Raw genomic sequence first — 23,187 nt, 5'->3', positions numbered from 1 at the left:
TCTCCTCTCCAATTTAAAATGTAAGGGCTTGGCTAAACAATACAAGAAGCTTTAGCATTTCTTATATTAATAGGGTTTCCATAATTTTCTTTGTGGGTCTTGAGTCTAGGATTTCAGTGAATCACATACTTTCTTGAAATCCAGAAACAGGCTGGTTTTTGCTCCAATATCACTTTAGAGACATTCTTCTAATCTCCTGTTTACAGATATCCTTAGATCCCCCTTAATGCAATGCTGTAAAGATTTTTCTACCTCACTGAATTATGGGAAATTACGTGAGCCATTATTAGCCTGAAATCTTATTAAATTTATTTTAATTATTTAAGCTAATACATCTGATTTCTCCAAATGATTTATTTTTCATAACAAATAATATCAGTATCTTCAAATCCGCTTTATAAATTTCTCATTCATGAAATGCTTTGCTGAATACGTAGTGATTACCTAAAAAATCTGCAAAGCCCACCTGTGGCTGGTGTGAAATACTACGTTTTAATTGGAATATATTTTTTTTCTTTCTTTTTCTTTCTTGCCTGAAAAAAAAAAAATCTATTGTGAGAGAAGGATTGGGGAGGCCTGGCTTGGCTCTTATACTTAAGCAGTGGGAAAAAAAGAAATGCCAAGCTGGTATTAATAAAAATGCTTCCTATTGGGAATGAATGGTATTGCCAGGAAAAAAAGAGGATATTTTGCACTTTGTGTGAGAGAAACAAAAGAAGGAAAAAACCCAAACTGCTTCACTAAAGTTCTAACATACATACATTTTAAAAGTTTAAATTTAAAAAGTCAAATGACACGTATTCCTGCCTTCCCTTGAAAAGGGAGCCATCTCCTACACTGCTGGTCACTGGAATACAACATAATTGTGCCGAGAGTTAGAAAAGCATCAGCATAAAATGTCTCCAGATTTTGGAATTCAAAGTATTCAATATAATTATCAAGACAGAACACTTAAAAGTTAAATCTGTCACAAAAAGGAATCTTAGTGACTACAAATGTAGTTACTAAACACAAAATCATGGCACGAATCTGTCATTATCAAAGATAAACCACCAATTCAGGTGGACAAATCTTTTGGAGAGAAAGGGATATTCTTAGTTCAGTCATTTTTGCAATTATAGCCTGAGAAAACTATGATTTTGACTTAAAGCAACGACGACATGACTGTGACATAATTTTCTGATGTGTTTCTCATTGCTACACTTCTTATGGCCTAACGTAATCAAAGAGAATTTGCTGTTCATCTCTGTGAGGTCCATTTTACTCCTCTCCTGCAGAAATCGTAAATAAAAAATGCATTTAGTTGAGAACTCCTTTATCTTGCCAGAATCTTGTAGGAAAGGACTTGAGAGTACTTTCAAGCCAGGCATATTACCATGTTGTTAGTGTAAAAGAACATTCTTCCAGAAGATAGACAAAGAAGGCTAAACCTATGGAGGTAAACTATTTATCAGTTCACATTTATCCATATTTGAAGAATATAAAATTTAGAAATAATTTTTTGGGAAAAAGGTGTATCTAATCCTGCAAGCTTCTAGGTAAGCCAGCAGGATTTAAACTGAAGTCAAAGTAAAGTGGTCTTCAAAGAGAAGCAAATGGCGTTACTGGGACAGCAATTATCAATAGCTCACTACTTCCTGAATTCAAACTACATACAGAACAGAAAAGCTCAGTACTGTGTTTTCTTACTATTTCCTTCGTTAGTATTTCTGTCACAGTAGAGAGGATTTCACAGAGACTATATTACAACTAAAGGGTCTTCTTGGAAACTACCTAAAGCATCTGTATCCTGCTAGCAAAGCCCCAAATTGTGGCCAACTGTGCATACAAATCTTTATCGTGTAAATTAATATTAGCATTTTAACAACTATTATCATGAAGCACAATTTAGGGGGGTATTGGCATGTTGCTGTGATACAGTTTGTGCCATCAACAGCAAATTTAACATGCCAGCAAAATAATCAAAATCACATGTGCAGGAGAACATCGGTGATACCACTACAGCTTTCTAGTTGTCTGGTAATCCAAGCATTTAAAAACAGCAAAGGTTTTCAAAAAAACCTTCAAAAAACCTTCAAAACGACAAAGGACTTCAGTGAATTCATGTCGATGGTTTTATTATATCAATGTCTATTGTTAGTATTTGCAACCACTTTATAAACAGTTTAGTTTGCACTTTTGTTCTGATCCACATTAAAGAAAATACAGGAGGCTTATGCCCTGGAGCAAATACTTTTAATCACACATACAAGTTTAGCACTTTTCTGTCTTTAACCTTTTGTGGAGTTAATATGCATAGCACAGTTCCAACAAATCTCCAGTTCTGCATTTAGGTTGACTTAGAGGCTGACTTCGACAACAAAACCAGCAGCACCTGATCTCCAGAGTGTTCAGAAAGGACATTATTTTGAAGGCCCAATAAAATTTACGTAAGTGCATCAGGAGCAAATTGTTTCCCCACGAGGCAACATTTTAAAAAGCTAGTTTTCTTAACCTATGTAGTTCAATAACTAGGTAAAAATGGGATCATTAAGACTTGCAGAGAGAACACAGAGAGTAATAATTGATAAAAAGGAGCTTTTGTCTTTGACACTACTATTTCACTTTGAACGATCAGGCATAACTGCTTTATTTTTAGTTCTTTACTTTTAATTATGGAACAATTATAGCATAAATCCAGCTTTGTGTTTAATTAAGATCAACCCCTCTCCCCTATAATTTACAAAACTAGACAATCTTTTATAACTCTAGAGCTCGACAAGATTTGCATTCTCCGTAACACAAAATGCATTAATATTTATTTCACTCAGACACACAACTAACAGACTGCCAAAGATTCAAGCTCTGGAAAACATCAACTAGTCACACAATGTGTTCTTACGTCCAAAGCCAATGCAATGAAAGCCATGGATATGGGATGCAAGAATGAGCTAGTATATGGACTTTACAGATATTTGTCTTCTTAACTCTTACTCAAGAATGATAGCCGCTCTTAATCAAGAGTAAGCGCGAAAGCCTCATCTCCCAACATTAACCTATTCCCTAGTAGACAGTCACAAAAGAGTATTTAGCTGCCTTGTGTCAGGACAAAGAGAAAAAAAATTCTGTTCTTAACCACTAATATTTTAACAGGAAAAAAAGGTATGAAAATGTAATACTCAGGACATCACACAATCCTATACCACCTCTGCTGTTTCAGTTCTTCCTCCCCCTACCCTTTCTTATGCCAAAGACAGCAGAAAAGACAAAACCAGACAAGAGGGAAGAGGAAGCAAGATGGCAGAGAGGCCTCAGAGCAGGAAATTACACTGTGATTAGAAAAGGATGGAAGTACAAAGGGAAAAGTAGCGAAGTAGCAGAATACAAACACCACTGGTTGGCCAAAATCTGAAAGCAAATGCATACGCTAAAATAAAATTCAGGATTACCATTCTGCTCACAGGTTCTTGTGAGTTTCACATTGGTCTAAGGTTTATTACAGCTGAAGGAGCAACACTTTTTCATCCTAAGTTTTTCATCCTAACAATTGTCGCTGCCCAAAATGGTCGCAGGAGATGAACTGTGGAATCAGCTTTGTAGGTCTTCAATCCGCATGGCTAGGGAGCACATTGCGTCTTTGTCACAGGACTGAACAAGCCCCTCTGTTTGTGTAGTTCTTTCAAATAATCAACAACCAAAATCAGTCTGGCCCTGCTTTATGACACATTAATTTAGCCCTAAAAGCTCTAAGGGAAGGATAAGCCTTTTACAAACGTGAGAATGGGAACAGAAATTTTTATCAATTCAAGGCTATGTATTTCATCAACGCTGGTGGTCCCATTTGACGTAATAAAATCTGTCATGTCTGGAAAAAGTTATGTGGTAAATGCGAAGTTTACATCATGCCTTGAAATACACAAGAAAGGTAAAAATTAGCTACCAAAAATTATGTATCAAGATCCCTTTTAATATATCATCAAAGGACTATAATATATAACAATAAAATATTACCAAAAAAAAAAATATATCTTACTGTTCTGGTTTATCCAGAAGCTTCAGTTCCTCCTCTTTTGAAGTCTGATAATATTGCTTGATTTTCTCTAGTTCATCCTTTTGCGCTCTCTGAGTGAATTAATATGAAGTAATTAATAACTAATATGTTACTACTTTACCAGTTTGTCTGCAAGTAACAATTATATTCCTTATTGGGAAACATTTAGATAATGCAAAAGAGAGAGGTATAAAGATTCATGATAAATTCCTTCAGTGCCTTGCAGTGTCATTTAGTACAAATGGCCACAAAGCAGAGCATCCTTGTAGAGCACAGCACTGCAAATATTGCTATAGGATGCTTCGCAGAGTTCAGGTTGGAGAGGTGGCTCTGGTATCTCTACAGCCGAGCGTAAATGTATTCTTTCATGCAACTTCGGAGTCACACAGGTCATGAATGCTATTTACTTAGTCGTCAGAGCAACTTGGATATAGACAGCAATTCACTAGCGTGAGTTAACTGTTTTAGTCACTTATATCTTCAATGAGAAATATTCGGCATGTTAGCACAAAATAGGCCTTAAGTAAGGACCGTATTTTTCAGGCAGTTCAGGAGAAAATGCTGCTAGATGTTACGTCTTTTGTTACATTTTAACCTGATTTCAACGGCACTCCACTGTTTTAATTTTCTGACATTTAAGAATGAAGCCAGTAAGAGAAATAGGCATGCCAATGGATATTTTTTGTGCTATATGTTTTATTACTGTTAAATTTATTACTATTAAATTACTGTTAATGTCTCTAGTCTAAAATGAGAACATAAAATAAAATTTTAGTTATTCTGTGTCCAAAATACTATGGCGATTAACCACAGCTTTACCCCAACTTACTTACATTTTCATATAGTGCTTCCAGTGTCTCCAGATCTACTACGGAGTCATCAACACACAGTATAGCTGTATAGAATACAATCACAAATTAGATGCTAGAAAACATACTGAAGAATTCAATTTTCTTTCCTGAGAAACATACTAAAGAGGTCTGACCTAGCTAAAAGATGTATTTGTATCTAGTTAATATTTTATTATTTTCTGCATTTTATTTTTGTTCTGACTTCAAGTCACAGCACTCATGCAAGAACTTACTATAAATTAGGTCTCAGGAGAATGGAGTTCTACTTTCCCTCTCTGTACACTCAGCAGTCAAAGATATGACCTGCCACACACTCAGCTGACTGCGTAGCTGGCCAGGCAGGAGAACATGAGAACAACTGACACCAGACAATGAACAGCACAGATTTCATGGTAGCTTGGAAGGCTGGATAGGAAGGAATTGAGAGTTTGGGTATTTACGTCTCCCAGAGCACATGGGAGAACAGGGAGATCTGCTTGTCTTGGGGCTAGCAATCTCGGGAAATGGACAGGTAGACAAACCTGCAAGGTTTGCAAGCTGCAAATTTGCAAGCACAAAGGATTGTGCTACAGATTTTTAAGGTATCTTCATAGAGCAGCTCACGTTTGAGTTAGCTTTATCCACTAGAACACAATTGCCATGACAATTTCCAGTTAAATACTTTTAGACTTCACACAGACACCTAAAGTATACCCTTCAATGGTAAGTTATGCCTCAGTACCAAAAATGAAAGGTCTCAAAATGTTGCCTATCTTAGTTCCAAACGGTACTATGTTTGGAATATATGGCATTAGGTATTTCTAGCATTTGCAAATCCCATTACAATTTAGGCAATGTATTGGGACTTTTCTGAAAACTACATAGGATTGGTTCTCGGTGCTTTCCAATGCTCTCTAATATTACATTCTAGTAAGCTGAGATGCACAATGGAACAGAAATAACTTTGGACGAATAATTTTTCTGAAACAGCATTTCATCAAGATTCATAATGGGGCTGGGCACAATTTCTGAACTCGTGACTTCTGTTTAAATGTTACTGGGAACATTAATCCCGAAAGAATCAAGCTTAATTAAGGCCTCTACTAATTCTCCACATAACCAGTCATCATTAGCTAGTACCCGATAACTTTTAATTTCAACTGTATTATATTTCTTCAAAGGAAACTTGACTGCTTGTGAATTTAGAAGATTTTAAAAGCTCTTGCTGCATTTGCAATCCATGTTTGAAAGGGGCAAGGCACACATCTTTAAATAATTATTTAAAAGTAATAAGCTTTCGCCTGCTCCTCCACCTACCCCATGATTTTACATCGTGAAATTAACCAGCAGCCTAGTAAATTTTCTCTGTGGCGGGCTAATTAATTTTATTAAAAGGTCCAATGACATTTAGAATGCTTTAAAATTTTGCCTGTCAATTATGATTCCATCTGTTGACGTTACACCTTGGTTAGAAGTAAAGAATTATATGGAAGACGACAGTATCAGTGAAAAAAACCCAGTATCTCCAACTATTTTTGTCCTATTGGAAAGATTCAAAAAAAGCTCAAGAATGTAACCAAATATAAAGCCTGACCAACAGAGCTTGACAAAAATCTCTGTTTGAAGAAAAATTATTAGGGATTGAATCTATGAGATCATCTGTTGGCTCTTGAAAGACAGTTCCATGTGTTGCATTATCTTCTGTATTATCCAGTGAAATTTCAAAAGAACCTAAGCAGCTGGAAAAATCTATTGGAAAATTGGTTTCACAGTGCAATATATTTAATTGTTAAGATTTTAAAACATGCATATTGAGTTCACAAACTTCCCCTCGTGGTTTCACTATCATCCTATTTTGGAATATTCTGAAATCTGCTTACAAGGAGAAATTTATTTGTTCAGTTATCTAGAAAAGCAACTTATTGGAGGTAATTCGAACATGTACTAGAAATGCAAGACATGTAACTAATACTAGATTTTTTTTTTTAGGTACAGAACTATTACAATGAGACTAAGTAGTCTGAAAAAAGAATACTTTAATAAGAATATCAAGATTTATACATCTAACTGGAATTTTCAGTCAGAGATTTGTCACGATAAAGGCCCCAAAACCAGAGTGGTTTTTAATACTATAATTTCTTGCTCGTGTTTCTGTACTCAACACCAGTTCTAAAAAATCAGCATTGTTTTGAAGTGACATGATAAAGCAAAACATGTCTGAGCGTAAACTACTAAAATACAGCAAATGAACACATTTTTAACAGAACTAATAATAATCAATGCTAAGAGACATTAATATGAATTATTTTCTCTTCTGGACAAGTATGTGATTGTTTAAAAGTACCAAGAAAATGTTTTCTGATTTACCTGCTGTACCACCTCTCCTGCTATTATTGGCAATGTCCACGCAGACAGGCTGCAGTCAAAAATCTAGCCATATTACTCAATTCAATGCTAGCTGGACATCTTAGGATGTTAATGTATGTAGAGACACACTCCCAATAAGCCAGAAGTACTGCCAAAATCCGCACAGACTCCTTTATTTCATCTTTATGTATTTTAAAATCTTTATCTTTGTCCTTACATCTTTCTTCATTCAACCTGGTCAAACTTCATGCAGAAGGCAACAACCAAAACATGTAAAAATATGAAGATTGGCCCATGTTTAAAAAAAGCAGCATTGATTCTGAAAAGTTGGAAGAAATCCCCAAATTCACAGGTGTCTTAGTATTTTTCATATTCTTAAAATATGGCATGTGCAATACATTCACAGTATGTTGTATAAATTAACTTGAATTGGGGAAGCTGAAAAACACCCATTATACTAGATCAAAGAAACTAATTATTTACTTTTTACTTAGAACAAAAAAAATTTACTTTTTACTTTTTACAAGGAACAAAAGCTTCTTAATTTTTCTGTGAAAAACAAAACCCAGTTTTAATCATATGTATATGAACGTTAACATGAATAAAAACCTTGATAAGTTTTTCAAAATGTTCTTCCTGATACAGTGAATTTAACCATGACTCTTTAATGCATTAACTCTCATTATATCAAGACTCACGTAAGTGTAATGAATACAGACGAAGTATCATAAATCTACAAAAGAGGCTCCAAAACAATTAATAGCTATTACAATATCAATCATCATCGTTGGTTTTTACTTTTATCTTGCTTTCTAGTTAGCTGTCTTCCTTACACTGTCAGTTCAGTTCGAATATTTCCCCTACACCTCACAATATGTCAAAAGGAAGTAGACTCATGCTGTGAAAAGCTGGTAATTTTATTGGGTTCCTCTACCTTTAAAAAATCTGTTACTTGGCCAAGTCTGGTTTCTGAGATCCTTTTTTGCAGGGAAATTGAGGCAAACATTTTTATGTGGCCTATGGTGTCTGCTCACAACAAGAAGAATTTATATACACAAGGATCATTAGTGCAGGGTTGCACCCATTAGGATATAATAACCGTCAGCTAGGACAAAAAACAGATCAGCATCATGCATTCAAACAGGCACACATAAAAATACTTGCCAACTACATTTCGCGTGCTACGAGTATTGCTTCAAATACAAACTTGTGCTCAAGGTTTTTAACAGACTCACTTTTTAAAAATTAATCTAACTGTAAAAAAGATTCCGTACTGCACGGATTTTTCACATACTCTGTTTCATCACTTCAGAAATGCAAACCAAAGAAAAGCTGATAATTTAAAGCATACTGTGCAGTCTACATACAACTGTATAACTTAGAGGTTAAATATGAAAAAGATACTTGTCTCCTCTTAACCAGCTTAAATACCAACAGTCTTAAGGCTGACTCTGATATACAGCCTCACTCCTACTAAACACATTTTGGCTAAATCAGGATTTAAGTCCTGCTGACAGAGCTTACATGTACTCAGCAGTATCAAACCACTTAATGTGACAATTAAACTATGAAATATGAAGAAACCACCTTAACTGCTCCCTAATGATAAATCAGAAATATGTTATTTAAATAAAAAGAGCTCGCCAAAGGTACATTTCTTTGACCTGGAAGTACTTCATTTTTTTATGTAGTACATTCTGTTGAGTAAGGCTTCATTTCATGGGACCATGAAGCCCATCGCTGGGAAATTTAAATTAAATTGCGACTGATCTAGTCAATTAGAAAATTACAATGATTGTTAAATACGAATCCCGACTTGGCAAAACTGCCTAAAATATCCAAATTGGTCTGGTTTATTTTTGACACATTAATATGTTCTAAACTTATTTAAAGGTTTTCTCCAGTATTCAACCATCATGCAACACAAAAAACATTAAAATATACATTATAGAGAAGCGCCATGGGCACAATGTAGGTTTAGAAGACTAAGAAAGCTCAACTCCTGCAAGAAGTCATGAGCAAAATACTACAACACTAATGTTAACCTACCCACATCAGGCTAGATGCCCAAGCCAGATTCACAAAAACATATGTTGTAAATTTTCCAGAACAAAGACAACAACTTTTAAAGAAAATTGTTTCCCAGTTTCAGGGATGGGTATGCAGCTATCTCTATACTTCACGCATAGTATACATATATATGGCATGCATACATGTAATATTCTGTGGAGGTGGAAGCCATATAACTTTGGAACAACAGTTTTTAAAACTTTATAATCTATACTGATATCCTGCAAAATATTTTAGTTGAAACCCCAATAAGTATTTCCAAAATATAACAGAGAAAGGAACTGTAAAACAATTTACCTGCACCCAAAGGGTGGTGGTAAATAGCTCCTTTTCCAAGGGGCAACCTGTCACAAGTGGAGTCCCCCAGGGATCAATATTGGGCCCAATGTTATTCAACATCTTTGTAAGTGATCTGGGTAACGAGATCAAGTGTAGCCTGATGAAGTTTGCTGATGACACCAAGTTGGGTGGGGAAGCAGACACTCCAGAAGGGAGAGCTGCCCTGCAGGGAGAGCTGGTTAGGCTGGAAGAGTGGGCCAGCAAGAACCTTATGAAGTTCAACAAGGAGAAGTAAGTGTAAGATCTTGCACCTGGGCAAACATAACGCGGGAGTGCAGCACAGCCTGGGATGCACCTGGCTGGAGAGCAGCTCTGTGGGAAGGGGCCTGGGTGTCCTGGTGGGCAGGAAGCTCAACGTGAGCGAACAGTGGCTGCTGCGGCCAAGAAGGCCAACGGGATGCTGGGTTGCATCAAAAAGGGCAACACCAGCAGAGACAGAGAAGTCATTATCCCACTCTACTCAGCGCTGGTCAGGCCACACCTGGAGTGCTGTGTGCAGTTCTGGTCCCTGCCTTACAAAAAGGATGTGGCCAGGCTGGAAGGGGTCCAGAGAAGGGCCACCAGGATGATCAGAGCACTGGGAAGCTGCTATATGAGGATAGGCTGGGAGAGCTGGGCTTGTTCAGCCTTGAGAAAAGGAGGCTCAGAGGGGATGTCATCCCCATGTACCAGTACTTAAGGGGCAGCTACAAAGAAGATGGAGACTCCCTTTTTACAAGGAGTCCCATGGAGAGGACAAGGGGGGATGGACACAAGTTGCTCTTGGGGAGATTCCGATTGGACACCAGAGGGAAATCTTTCACAGTGAGGGCAGTCACCATTGGAATAATCTCCCCAGGGAAGGGGTTGACTCGGCCACGTTGGGCACCTTCAAGAGTCGTCTGGACAGGGTGCTGGGCCATCTTGTCTAGACTGTGCTCTTCCTAGAAAGGTTGGGCTAGATGATCCCTGAGGTCCCTTCCAGCTTGGAATTCTGTGATTCTGTGATTTGTGCTGCATGATATGGTTGAAACACAAATTGGGATTCAGAAATTCTGAGCACACTAGGGTCTGCAGATTAGAGTTGCTTTGGAATAGTTTGTCATATATATATAAAACATAGTCTTTCAGATGCTAAGAAAAGTGCCTGGTTAACAATGATACTGTTCTTTAAATTTTAGATGTGCCATAAACCATAAAGTGCACTAAGACAATGCAACCTATTTATATAACATCTGTGGCCTCTCATTAGAGGAAGACCACACAGAAATCCCAGGATGATTAGAAACATAATCAAAATTAGAATGATTATTGGACTGATCATTAGTCTGGGGAAGTTAATCTGCTGTTCACATTCTTCCCGTTACTTACTCCAGTATGTTGACAATAGAGGGTAAATCACAAAGTTGGAGAAGACCAATCAAACCCTTTTCAACTGGTTGACTGACTTGGTACAACAGTATCATAACTGTGCTCTTTCTAGAAAGTTGGTCCCTTCCTACAATGCCACGCAAAAACTATCGATGCAGAGTGGTGTGATGGTTATTTGCATTTCTCACAATCAGAATATCATTACTGTGACACTATAATAAAAATATATTCCACATTTGAGGAGCAACAAAAAAAAAAACCACCCCAGTTGGGAAGGTGAGTATACAAAAGCAGACGGCATGACTTAGGCTTTTTAACAAAATCCATTCTAACCTATCCCATTTAAGTGTGATCAAATACATTTTTTCTAAGATTTTCAAAGCTTAATGTGCCTCTGTATAGATAATTTACATTGTTGGTGAACAAGAATGTTCCAAATCCACAGTAAACATATCAGGTCCCCATATGTGCTATTACAGGTTGGCCAGTGCTACTCTGATTTAATAAATGGAGTCTCAGACATTATATTTAATTCCTTAAAATCTAGGAAAGATAAAAAAATATACTAAATTAGCATTAGAAATAGTCTCAATGCCAAGGATCAGCGTTAAAGTCTCCCCTTTGCCATAGAGGCTAAGTTCTGTCAGCATTGCAGGTGCTGCAGTGTTAAACTCTTGCCTTGGTGAATGTACTAGCAAAGCCTGCAGCTGTTCTATGTGGAGTAATATGGCACTTTATTGCCACAAAGACCAATGAGCTACATAGCGTGCATCTGGTGTGATCTCATTAATTTGGTCCCAAGGAAAATGCACCAGCACGTGAGACCGTCTAGTCAACAGAAATCAGGGGTATTAGTGAACTACTTCCAGCACTGTACAGAAGCAGACCTTCTGGTGCCCCACAATTTCAGTGGCAAAATGCAGGTACTATGGAGGTAGGGAGGAATTTGGGAGAATCGCTTGCCTGGACATAGGCATCTACACTTTACCTACATCCCATTCTCTGTAACGAAAACCTTTTTTCATCTGGGCTGCCTCACAATTTTGCCAGCTTACTCTTGAACAGAGATCTGAGTAGCTCATGGGAAGCTGGCACAGGTGACGTACACTGCAGAAAAGAGTAGTATTATGTGTTTTCCAATATACTGCTATTGCCAGCTACTATACTGGGAACTGCCTGAGTAACTGGAATGTTGCCATGTAAAAAGTTGGGACCCACAGAGGGTGCTCATATTCGGCTATGATCAGCATTTCCCATTAGAAACAGAACTGAAACACCTCAAATGTGAAGTGAGTTGCAATATTTCAACAGCAAGGCTACACAACTAGTCTTGAGCCACAAGTTTGTCTCTCAAGCTGTAATATTTCAGCTGAACAATGACAGGAGAAGCAAGACAGAAGTGCGTTGATATGAAATGGAGATGACTTCTCTAATTGTGTAGTGTTAAAGCATGCTTCTTACCCAACAGCTGATCTCCACTATTCCTTAACTCTTCTTTATAAAGGTTTTAAAAAAAAGGCAGAGAAGAAGCCTTGAAAATAATCTCAAACCTATGCACAATTTGTTTATTGCTATTTGATTTTTAAATATAAATACAGATCCTGTATAGCACACTGAGGCAGACAGATTTTATGTCTGCTTCTTTGCTCAGGAAATGAATATTATTAATAGTGGTCTAATCAGAGACTATATTACCCTCTTCTGTACCAAATTCACCAATAAAATTTGTTACTGTTCTCAGAACATTGCAGCACCTAGGGTTTCTCCTCCTCCCCCACCTACCAAAAAGTTGAGTATTAGGACAGGTGCAGCGCGACAATGTTAACTTTCCTTCTGCATCATATAATACCACCACTAGCCAAAATAATTATTCAGATTTACATTGTCCTCTCCCTGGACTGTACTCAGATATGGCAAGAATTTAAACTTATTGGCAAAGGAGGAACTTCACTCTCTCAAACAACCACGTGTGGGAGATTCCCTTCCTGAAGTGTGGCAGCTGGCTCATCACCAAATCCAAACTGAAACATCTGGGTGCCAGATAGGGTCACTCGCTTGTTTTGCACTGCAGAGCTATCTACAGAATATGCTGTGAAGCTATTTACTTCGAGAGGGTAATCCTGTAGATGCAGAAATCTCACACTATTTTAAAGGAGGATGTTATTTTTCTTGTGATTACTTTTGTTTTGTCTTCTCTACAATTTTGCATGCGTCTGTATGCATAGGGCAGTTCAACTGAGGACAGTTTTTCTATATCTGTATCTCTGTAACGGCTCTTTAAGGTAGACTAACCACAATAATATTAATAGGCAGTAAATTTATTTGTGCATGGCTTTTCAACAAACATGGTCAGAAAAACTTGAAATAAAATTAGATATCCTTTTTTTCTTATCTCAACTCTCTTTTGCTTCAAGTTTCTTCATTCCCTGTTGCAAGCTGCCAAAGATCATTAAATTTTCTCTTCCCTGTCTTTCACATGCTGCATTTTGCAATGGAAATTGGCTTGAAAAAGGGGTTATGAGTGCTTCACTTTCATGTTTCTTAGAGGTAGTTCTCTGAAACTTCATTTTGTAAAAAAATCCAAAAAAACCAAACCAACAAAAAACCCAACTTCGACATTGCGGTCACCCAGTGATCATATGCTTTTTTGGTTAGGTGTTGTCATGATCTTTTTTACATCCAGAACACTGAATACAGCAGTCTTCAGAGAATTCTGACGATAGGCAGGACTGCACACAGGTAAACAAAATACTAGGGGATAAACACACACTAAAAGAAAAACAAGCACAATTCTACTGTTGTCTTCATTGTAGTATGCGTTTCTAAAGACCCTCTCTACAGAACAGATGTTCTCCTTGAGTCTGTTGAAGTGGTTTTTTCCCCTACATAGTCTCTGCACACCAATCTTGAGTAGAGACACTCATCCTGCTTTGTAATACATTACCAAAAAAAAAAGTGCCACTCACAGTATTGTATCTCCTGGCTGCTTCCATAAGCAAGAGGCAGCAGATCTTATTGCTGCCTTGAGCAACACATGTGGTGACAGGCCAGTCATCTGCTACCTCAGAATAAAGAGGGTGATGAGTTATAAACTTCTCTTCAGTGACAGCACTTGTTTTGGTGTCTCTCTTCTACCAACACTCCAATTTTCATTAAACTTGTAGGACTATATTAGCTATGTCTACAACTGCACGTGTAGTCTTTGGAAATGGATTTGTAGACAGCAACAGCTGGTACTGAGGATCCAGTGATCACACTATACACATTTCAGGGGGTTTTAACTATGTCTTATCTGATCCTGCAGAATTCAAAGCCTGCTATAGGTGGAGACTGCTGGCGTATTCCTAGAGCCCATCTCACTTCAATTACGAAGGATGCTGGTGCACTCTGAGACTGCACGGCATCGCTCTGCATTGCTCTGCAATGCAAATACAGCAAAGGGGACAACTGGTAGATTTGATTCAACAGTGCGCTGCCGATTCAAGCTAAAATGCTAGTATACACATAACCAAACATTTGACTTACTCTTTCCTCTTAAATTTGGTACAAATAGGCCAGGGGGTTTCAAAAGCTATAGAAATAGAGCAAATGTCTGATAGAGAGAAAGATGTTCTATTTTAGCAGAACATCATGCCATGGAATAAAAAAAAGGCATGAAAACATCTCTGAAGATACTGAAGAATACTACCCAGTTTTTATAGTACAGCTGCTCTCCTGTCCTAAACTGCTGTGATTCCTGCCAGCAAATTATTCAGACCTTTAGTAATAGCAGGTTTTTTTCCATCTCATTCTGATACCTTTCACACAATACTGGCAGGCACAAAGTTATTCCTTCTTTTTGCTGGCCCCTCCATCCCAAGAGACATCTGTGAGCCCTTGTGCTTTTAAAGTGCTAGATGCTCAAAGGCTCTTCTGAAATTAATAATAATCAATGCCAGCAGCATCTCAACACCCTGCCCAGTATTTGCATGTGATGGAGGGAAAACAATAGCAAAAAGGAGACATCAACTTGAATTCTTCCAGCAGTTGTTTTAAATGGTGAATATTTGCCTTTTTTTAATGTGAAAAAGAAATAAACAATATCCTTAAACAATATCTTTTTAAATTCAGAACATAAGCAGAATCTGAATTACCCCAGTGTTCTGAAAAATCTGTATTTCCCCACAGTTGTATTGGCAAACTCAGATAATTTCTACCAGTAATGGAAGTTATACACTGAGTAGTCCTACACTTTGAAAATGCCACCCAGCAACTATCTTTCTGATTGCTACATGGTAGCTGCATCAGTTCGGGATGTGCTTTTTATACTGCTAATGAAGCAAAATTTAAACACTCAAAAAATACCAGCTGCATGTTTGAAGCCCAAAAGATTTGTATACAAGCCCTCCGTTTACTTTTGGTCAGTGGAGGACTTGCTTAAGAAAAAGGAAGGAACTGTAGGTGAGGAACATGAAACAGTTTTGAGAACACACTGTATTGAAAGCGATATGCAAACTGAAATGGCACAGGAGGAGTTGTTCCTAAATTCAGTTCTGATTCTTTAGGTGAAACTTTTACATATACTGACATATACTGGAAGAATGAGTCTTCTGATATCTTAAAGAAGACTGTATTCAAAGCACATTCAGTAATGTAAGAAATTCTCTGAAGGGGGCTATGAGAAAATTTCCATGCAAATATGATACATTAAGTGTAAGAAACACTTACCTTGTTGAATATCCTTCATCTCCAGATGCAAGCTGGATATTAAAATTCCTACAGTTTGTGACCTTTTCCCATCCAACAATTTGATAATCTAGAAAGATGATGCAAAACGATCTGAGATCAAATGAACGTTCTACAAAGGTTGCATTCACATTAATGTCAGAAGACAATTTGTGAATCGAATTCAACGCCTCTCCAAATATCAAACGTTTTTATTAACTGTGGTAGTAAGAATATATTTTTCCCCCTTTCCCCTTGAGATAATCAGGGCAGAACTACTTAAGACATGCTGAGTACATCGCAAGTTCCTTAGTCTGTCTGCTAGTTTATATTTCAGCGTGAACACATTTAAGTCTATCTTTTTGACAGAGGGTCAATTCCTGACCGAGGAGAATTGGAGAACTGTCTTCTTATGCCCTCTCAGCACTATTTCTGGAACACTAGGGGCTACTGAAAGGATTTATTTCACTATTGTCTGAATGTGCTTCTTCCACACCCTTGACACTTCACAAGGATTTGAGGATTTTAATCACGCTTTGGATAACAGACACTTGTTAGTATAATATACTGACACCCAGATTGTAATATTTTCAGATGTTGGGTGGGAGGAGGAGAAGAAAAAGGAGGGCGGGAAACTTAAGGAAGTTATTTTGACTGGTTGAAATCAGTGATATTGATGTGGATCAGTCCATAAATAAAGTAGTGAAAAGTAAACCATCAGAATTTTAGAAGTGTAGTTCAGATGTTAGAAATGTCAAAACTAAACTTCCCACAATGTTTGGACTGTTGGTATTTGTGATTTTGATTTATGTCAAAAGGAAGATTATGATTGCAGCAGATCACAAAATGCAATACAGAGATGAGTTCTTCAAAAAAAGAAACGTTCATATCCAAGCAGTTGGCTTACTTCATAGTGTTGAGGAACAAATACTATTAAAAATACTAAGTCATATGTAAAATTGAAACTAATAGCTAAGTTTTCCCTAATTTTATATTCCTAGTATCTGACCAGTATTTAATCTACATGTAGCCAAATTGAATTGTAATAGTTGGGTGACACTATTTGGATATTCAAAATTATTAAAAACTTTAAGTAATCGTTATCCCTTATCCCTATAATATTCTTAAAGATGCTCATGTTACAGACAGTTAACGGACAAAATTTACACTAACTCATACAAATGTTTCTTAGCGGTGTTTTATGGGATTTAGGAATATTAAACTGTGCCACTACTCAGTCATTCACCTATATAAAAGTAGATTTGTAGCTGAAAAATACAGGAAAAAGATAAATGACAGCGCCATTTTCATGTGAAAATGCAACCTTAGTTCTTATTTATTGAGTACTGAAATTGGACAATACTTGAAAAAGTTAGAATACACGCTGCCTTCAACAAATATCTGACAGATATTTTATGTCCCTGTTCTAGGGACTCAACATTTAATGAACTTACGTTAAAGTAGTTGTTGCATATTTTCTGCCAAAATTTGAAATAAAATCTATACTGAGAGGTTTTTTCAGCCTATATGTACGGCACATATGCTGGATAATAAGAAAGTAATACTATGTGAAGTGTTTTCTTCAGATGAGAAAGAATTCAGGCTCTTCATCTCCCGAGTACAGAAGCAGACAAGATGAGTTGGCTACCAGTTACCATAAATGAATACTCTGTACGCATCACATCCTGTTGACTGTGATTTTTCAGAGCAAATGTAAGTAATGGCTCAGTTTATCAGGGCCGTTTCTGAAGCTTTGCATGAATTTGCTGAACTCCGCAGCACATTAACTTCTTACAGGGATAATTACAGGCTTGAGCAGTACGCAATTTGTACAGCATTCACTGACCTCCAAGTTGACCTTGTTCGGGGCAAATTCATAGGTTGTCATAAACCCCATTAGACATGCCTAGTTTGAGGCAAAACCTTTCCAGACTATAGCCATTGTAAACAATATGACATTTGAAATCATCCTATTGAAGTATTTTTCAGTGCTAATATATTCTCCAGATATGGTCAAACGAGCTCACATTGCTAAGCAAGACTTCCTCCTTAAAAGATTAGTGAAAAAAAATTTAAAGACGACACTTTATAATTTAAAAAGCTAAAACGGAGAATCACGTTTTAAAACGGCCAACTAACTGTATGTTCACATGCATTAGAGAGAAATGTACACATGGTCACAATTACCAGGCATCAAACTAGACTCAGACTACCTGAAATAGCTTCAACCAACTGAAATCTGTAACTGAGGGCTAATATTTTATTCATTAGAGAGCAAAAATGGAGCAACAAGAGAACAGAATAGCTTAAATCAGGCAGAAAACTACTCTAAAAACACAGTTGTAATGCTGAGTATTACAAAAGACTTTTGTCAGATTTTTAGAACCAATGTGTAACTTGAAAGATTTTGCAACAAAAATATATAAACAGTAGTAAAACAGAGAACATCTTTTCAGAGATACTCATTTTGCCCCAAATCATGTTTATTCTGGGAAGTCACTGACAGGGAATTAAATATGTGTATGAATTCCAAATGGAAAGGAGACACAAAAAGATCAGCACTTTTCCAGGTCATAAAAACCATAAGGCAAATAAAATGAGTTTGTAAAGACTGCATTGAACTATTTAGTCTGCGCTTTTAAAAGACAAATCACTGATCACCTCTCAGCATATTGGGACTTGCCTGTAGCTGGCAGTGACAGGTAAGCAGCTAAAATCCAACTGACACCAGCTGATGCTGCTGTGCCAGCTGGCAGGGTTTGCCAGCTGCCTGCTGCTCCTCCAGACCACAAGTGTATCGTAACGGATGCAGCATCTCCTGGCTCAGTGACAAAACTGTGACTGCTGGTGCTAATTACTTTAATTCGCTGATCTGGAACAGTATTGTTGTGTTCCCTAATTTTTAATGTCATTAAGCTAGTTGATTTGCTGTACGCAAGCGCCCCTTCTACATCTTTCAAATATTTATCATCTAATGTAAAAGCAGAGACATAACGAAGCTCGAATACATTCATAAATTAGTCTGTCATTCCCATTAAAAGGTGTCTCTCTAATGTAGCCAGAAATGTATTTCATTAAATACTACATGACAGACTTCACAGTTTTGCCTAACCGTAATCTCTATGTTCTGTCCAGGACACTTACTGGTGCTGAAATCTGAACAGATTCAGTTTACTTAAGTGATTAAAAGCTAAAACCCTCCTCCTGCTGGTGCATGGGTTCTTTCCATAATATTTAAATTTATTGAGAGAAACCATAAGCTAAAAAACTGTCCTGCAGATCAGAGTGTTTCCCTCCATTCCCACTCATTAACTTTTACGGTGAAGTCAACAGCCTGGACCCATAAGTAGTCTGCTGAAACCCTGTTCAAACAGAGGAAGAATATCCTGCACGAAAAGCAAGTATGCATGCCCCTCAAGCCATTCTACATAAACACCCCAAGAGTTACCAATGAAATTTCAGAAGCTTAACACTAGACATTATCTCTTCTATTCCTACTCAAAGGAGAGCCAAGTTTATCTATTTTTTATTTAACATGGATGAGCCATACCTTTATATTTTTAAAATATTTTTAAAATATTCTAGGAGACTTGTAACTCTATTGGATTAAAAAACCCCACTATTTTTAGCCTTTTACTAAAGGACAAGCAAATGGGAATTTCTCAGGGTAAGAAATGAGCTAGTAAGAAACTTATTTCGATAACTCTATTCCTATCAAAACTGTAAAAACAAGACAAAGCCACAAGATAGATATTTACCCTCTATGGATACTTTCCATGTCCTACACGACGGCAGAGCTTTGTGGTAAACAAGGAAATGCCGTATTCATTCTTCTCAGTACAGCACAAAAAAATAAGAAAGTGAGAGTGCCTCTGACGAGCATGCACTAGCTTTTTACTGCTTCCACTCAAGTTTGAACAGTTTATTATCTTATGCAGACAGCTGAGGACAGTCATTGTGTTTCAACCCTGCAAAGCTTCCAACTTTTTCTGCAATATCTGCTTTTCTTGCGGAAACACAAAATTCATTAATTGTAATTGCTCATTTAGTTAGATGGACAAAAAACTTGCTGACAGACATATCCCTTTCAGTTAAAAAAATGCAATTCACTCAAAATATTGACACTCTTCTTAAATGAGAACACATGTTAATAATTATGTGAAGTCTGTTAGAGATAATAGACAACAGAAAAGCCATTATCTTTAATGTCCTCCTGCGGCTTTGAAATGATAATCATTGCACTAAAGGGCCAAAAATGATTGATGGACTTTCATTTGGAGCATACACCTGACACAAATTACTTGACATTTATTCATTTTTTTTTTGAAAGATGAAGGCAGAGTGGCATCACAAATATCCAACTATCCTGTTTCTTGGAAAAAGTATAGAAAATACTTGAGCTTTTGAGGATAAGTTACTAACAAGTGCTCAGATATATTAGAAAAACTTCAAAATATGTTGAAGTCCAGCAATGGAGCTACAAAATGCACATGGAATAAATCACAGCCAAGGAATGTTCTTTTCTAAATTACCTCTTTTTCAGGCTTACATGGTTATCATAGCTTAAGATATAATGAATCATGGGTTTTATTTCATTCCAAAATATATGTCCTACTGCTGCCTTTCTTCTATTTGGTACTACAAGAACAGATTTTGATTCTGCAAATTTAACAGGAAAGGGAGAACCTTTCCTGTTACATGTGCCTATCAACTTTAAAACGTGCTTTGATATGTACCAGAACTTACAGACAAGAAATGTTAACGGTTTAGTATGAATGAAAGTAAATTGTTTGCATGTAAAACTTCAGTCCTTCATCTGATATGAACACACCTACAGAAGACTTTCAGGATCTGGGGAAGATGGTAGATCCTTCAAATTATATTAAAATCTATTGAAAGCTGAGCTCTTTCAAAAACATCCAAAGGTGGGTTTGTTTGTTTTTCAGAAAAATACGTTAGAGTTTTAATATGTTAATTTTTTTCAGTTTTCATTGTGTTCAGAAGTGGCTACGGGCCTTAATGGTACTGCACCGAATCTGCTTACAGTTGAACATTTTTGGTACATAAAACTTTAGAGTTGAAGTCCATTTACAACTTCACAAATATAACTTACAATATGTTTGGTTTTTTTTAATAAACCAAACATTCCAAGACAAATGCTTTAATGCGAGTGTTAGTAGATAACAAAATAAAATGATTCTGGAAATCATGTGTCCGGAATACTACAACTGAAATCTAAACATAACAAAATAAGAAGTTATTATGAAAACATTCTACATTACGAACTGCACTTTTCCAAGTATGTCAGCGATACTTTATTAAAAATAGGAGTCATATTCAAAAGGCATTTAAAGCCTAAATGTCCAACAGAATCAATACCTAAATTGAAGTTATGTACTAAAATAGGCTGGTGGATCTAGCCCTTTTACCTCTTGATTTCCAAGAAGCTGTAACTTCTAAGTAATTTTGAAACTGGGACCAACTACATGCGTTTGAAAAAGCTTAACTAAAGACCACAACACCTTACCGGGCGTAAACACTTATAGATCCAATGGATATTGCCAAGCTGCATCACACCAGTAACCTACGTATTTAGATTAAGCTAATTGAATTAGCCAAACCCAGGGAGAAATTTATTTGAATCACATCCAGGTGCTAATGAACTTCTTTATTTTTGTCCAGTAACTTAAATTTTGCCTGCTGCAAATTCAACCATTTCAGAAGTATCATAGGAAATAAATCCCACTCTTTCTACACATTATTTATCCATCTAGAGTCTCTGGGAAAATCAGGATGCACGCAATAGTCTCTTTTCCATGTCACAGATATCACATCCAAAAAATCACTGCATTGTATTGCCTTGTATAGGATTACAATGCCTTTAGTCTTACACTTCAAAAGCATTCTTAGATGAATTACGTTTATTAATTCTTAAATATATTGCACACTATTTTGCTGTAATATTGGGATAGAACTAATATATTCATCTAGACAGTAAATTCTCCCCATCCAGAAAAGGCAAATTCTACTCAAGACATAATACCTAAAAAATTATCATATTCATTTTGATCATTATCTACACAATACTGTAGAACTCTTTTTTTTTTTGCAAGATCGCATATATGCAGAGCAGATAAATGCACAAAAATAAGAGTTTCCTGAAATACTTCAGAGGATGTAGAGTTGGAGATTCATCTAAAACTGCTAAATTTTCTAAAGGAGTGCATTATCGAAGAAGCATGAGCAGCCACACACTTTGCAGAGCTTCTAAGACCAGATAAGCATTGCCATAACAAACTTCAAGAATATATGTGTACCAAAAATGTACACCTGACCTTCATTTAAACTCTATTATTTTTACATTGTATGCGAATCAAATGAATGTACTATCTTTTCCCAAAATAAGTTAATATATGCCTAAAAATAAATAAAATCGCCCTCTATGCAGTCCTTTAGGAAGTTATATTACCATTGCTGCTGGAGGGTTCTTAACTTCCCTTTTTAACTTCCCTTCCTTTTTTCGTCGCACACTTGCTAGAATACCTTATTCTTTAATAACTGCATTTCAAATTCTATATAATTTCATCCTCATGTCAGGATGACAGCCTCTAGAATCTAGTGTAACTCAACTAATAAGCCATTTTCTGGCAGGCGTGAAAGCCACAAATTTGGAAATCATGAAAGTGCATCCACTCTGGAAAAAAGGAGAGCCAACTGTTTCCATCCATAGGACAAGCGACAGAAAATGGACTTTATGCCCTTTCACTGAGTAACAGAATCATGATGTTGGAAAGGCACTCCAAATGTCATCCAAAGCATTTCTGCATTTCAAGACAGTATCAAGTATATGTGTATCATTCGAAATAAATTTTCTTTAAGATCCCTCAACACAGAAACACAATTTCCCTGCCCAAGAAATTGTTCTGCATTCCTTTAGTATCCTTACCCTTATAAAGCTTTTCATAATTTTTCTTTGTAGCAGCTGCAGGCACTTGATGAAACTTACTGTGTCCCAAACAACCTTCTCTTTTCTCGATTAAACAATCATAACAGTTCTTTTCTCAGAGACCACTCTTACACTTTTCATCATTCTCACTCTTCTTGGCTCCTTACAATTAGCAAACATTTTTAACGAAGGGCTGTAGCGCCCCAGTCTAGATGAGTTCTTAACTGAGACATGGCTGAGTAGATTGTCATGCAAGCAACATTTCTATTGATCTATCGGAGTTTTGTTTTCCCTTTTCAGTAGTACCATGATTTGACAATTCATGTTCCTCTTGTGAGCCATTACAATCCCAAGATCCTTTCTGCTAAACTGTTACCTAGTCAGTTAGCCAGTTGTACCCCGTTTTGTTTTTAGATAGCTGAATATCCTCGACTGCATTAACCTTGTGGTTAACTGTATTAGCTTATCCTTACCTTTCAGACCATATCTCTGATACGTGAAAGCTTTCTGAAGAGTCTACTCTAGTACATTTGAAGCCTCTCGCAATTAGG

The 23,187-nt window shown here is 36.7% G+C and overlaps 1 protein-coding gene across 1 annotated transcript in view; it reads right to left on the bottom strand.

The window, feature by feature from the left end:
- LOC142061785 (formin-like) overlaps positions 1-23,187 on the bottom strand; it is a 145,428-nt gene that overhangs the window by 66,285 nt on the left and 55,956 nt on the right. Inside the window, exons 6-8 of the mRNA XM_075103219.1 lie at positions 15,694-15,781; positions 4,864-4,925; positions 4,013-4,101 (exon numbers count right to left, since the gene is read on the bottom strand). Coding sequence (XP_074959320.1) covers positions 4,013-4,101; positions 4,864-4,925; positions 15,694-15,781 — 239 coding nt within the window. The remainder of the gene's footprint in view (positions 1-4,012; positions 4,102-4,863; positions 4,926-15,693; positions 15,782-23,187) is intronic.

The sequence above is a fragment of the Phalacrocorax aristotelis genome, chromosome 9 (genome assembly GCF_949628215.1).
Source record: "Phalacrocorax aristotelis chromosome 9, bGulAri2.1, whole genome shotgun sequence".
NCBI classification, from domain to species: Eukaryota; Metazoa; Chordata; class Aves; order Suliformes; family Phalacrocoracidae; genus Phalacrocorax; species Phalacrocorax aristotelis.
Note: the sequence above shows the minus strand (reverse complement) of the source record. Positions and strands in the feature narration are given on the sequence as shown.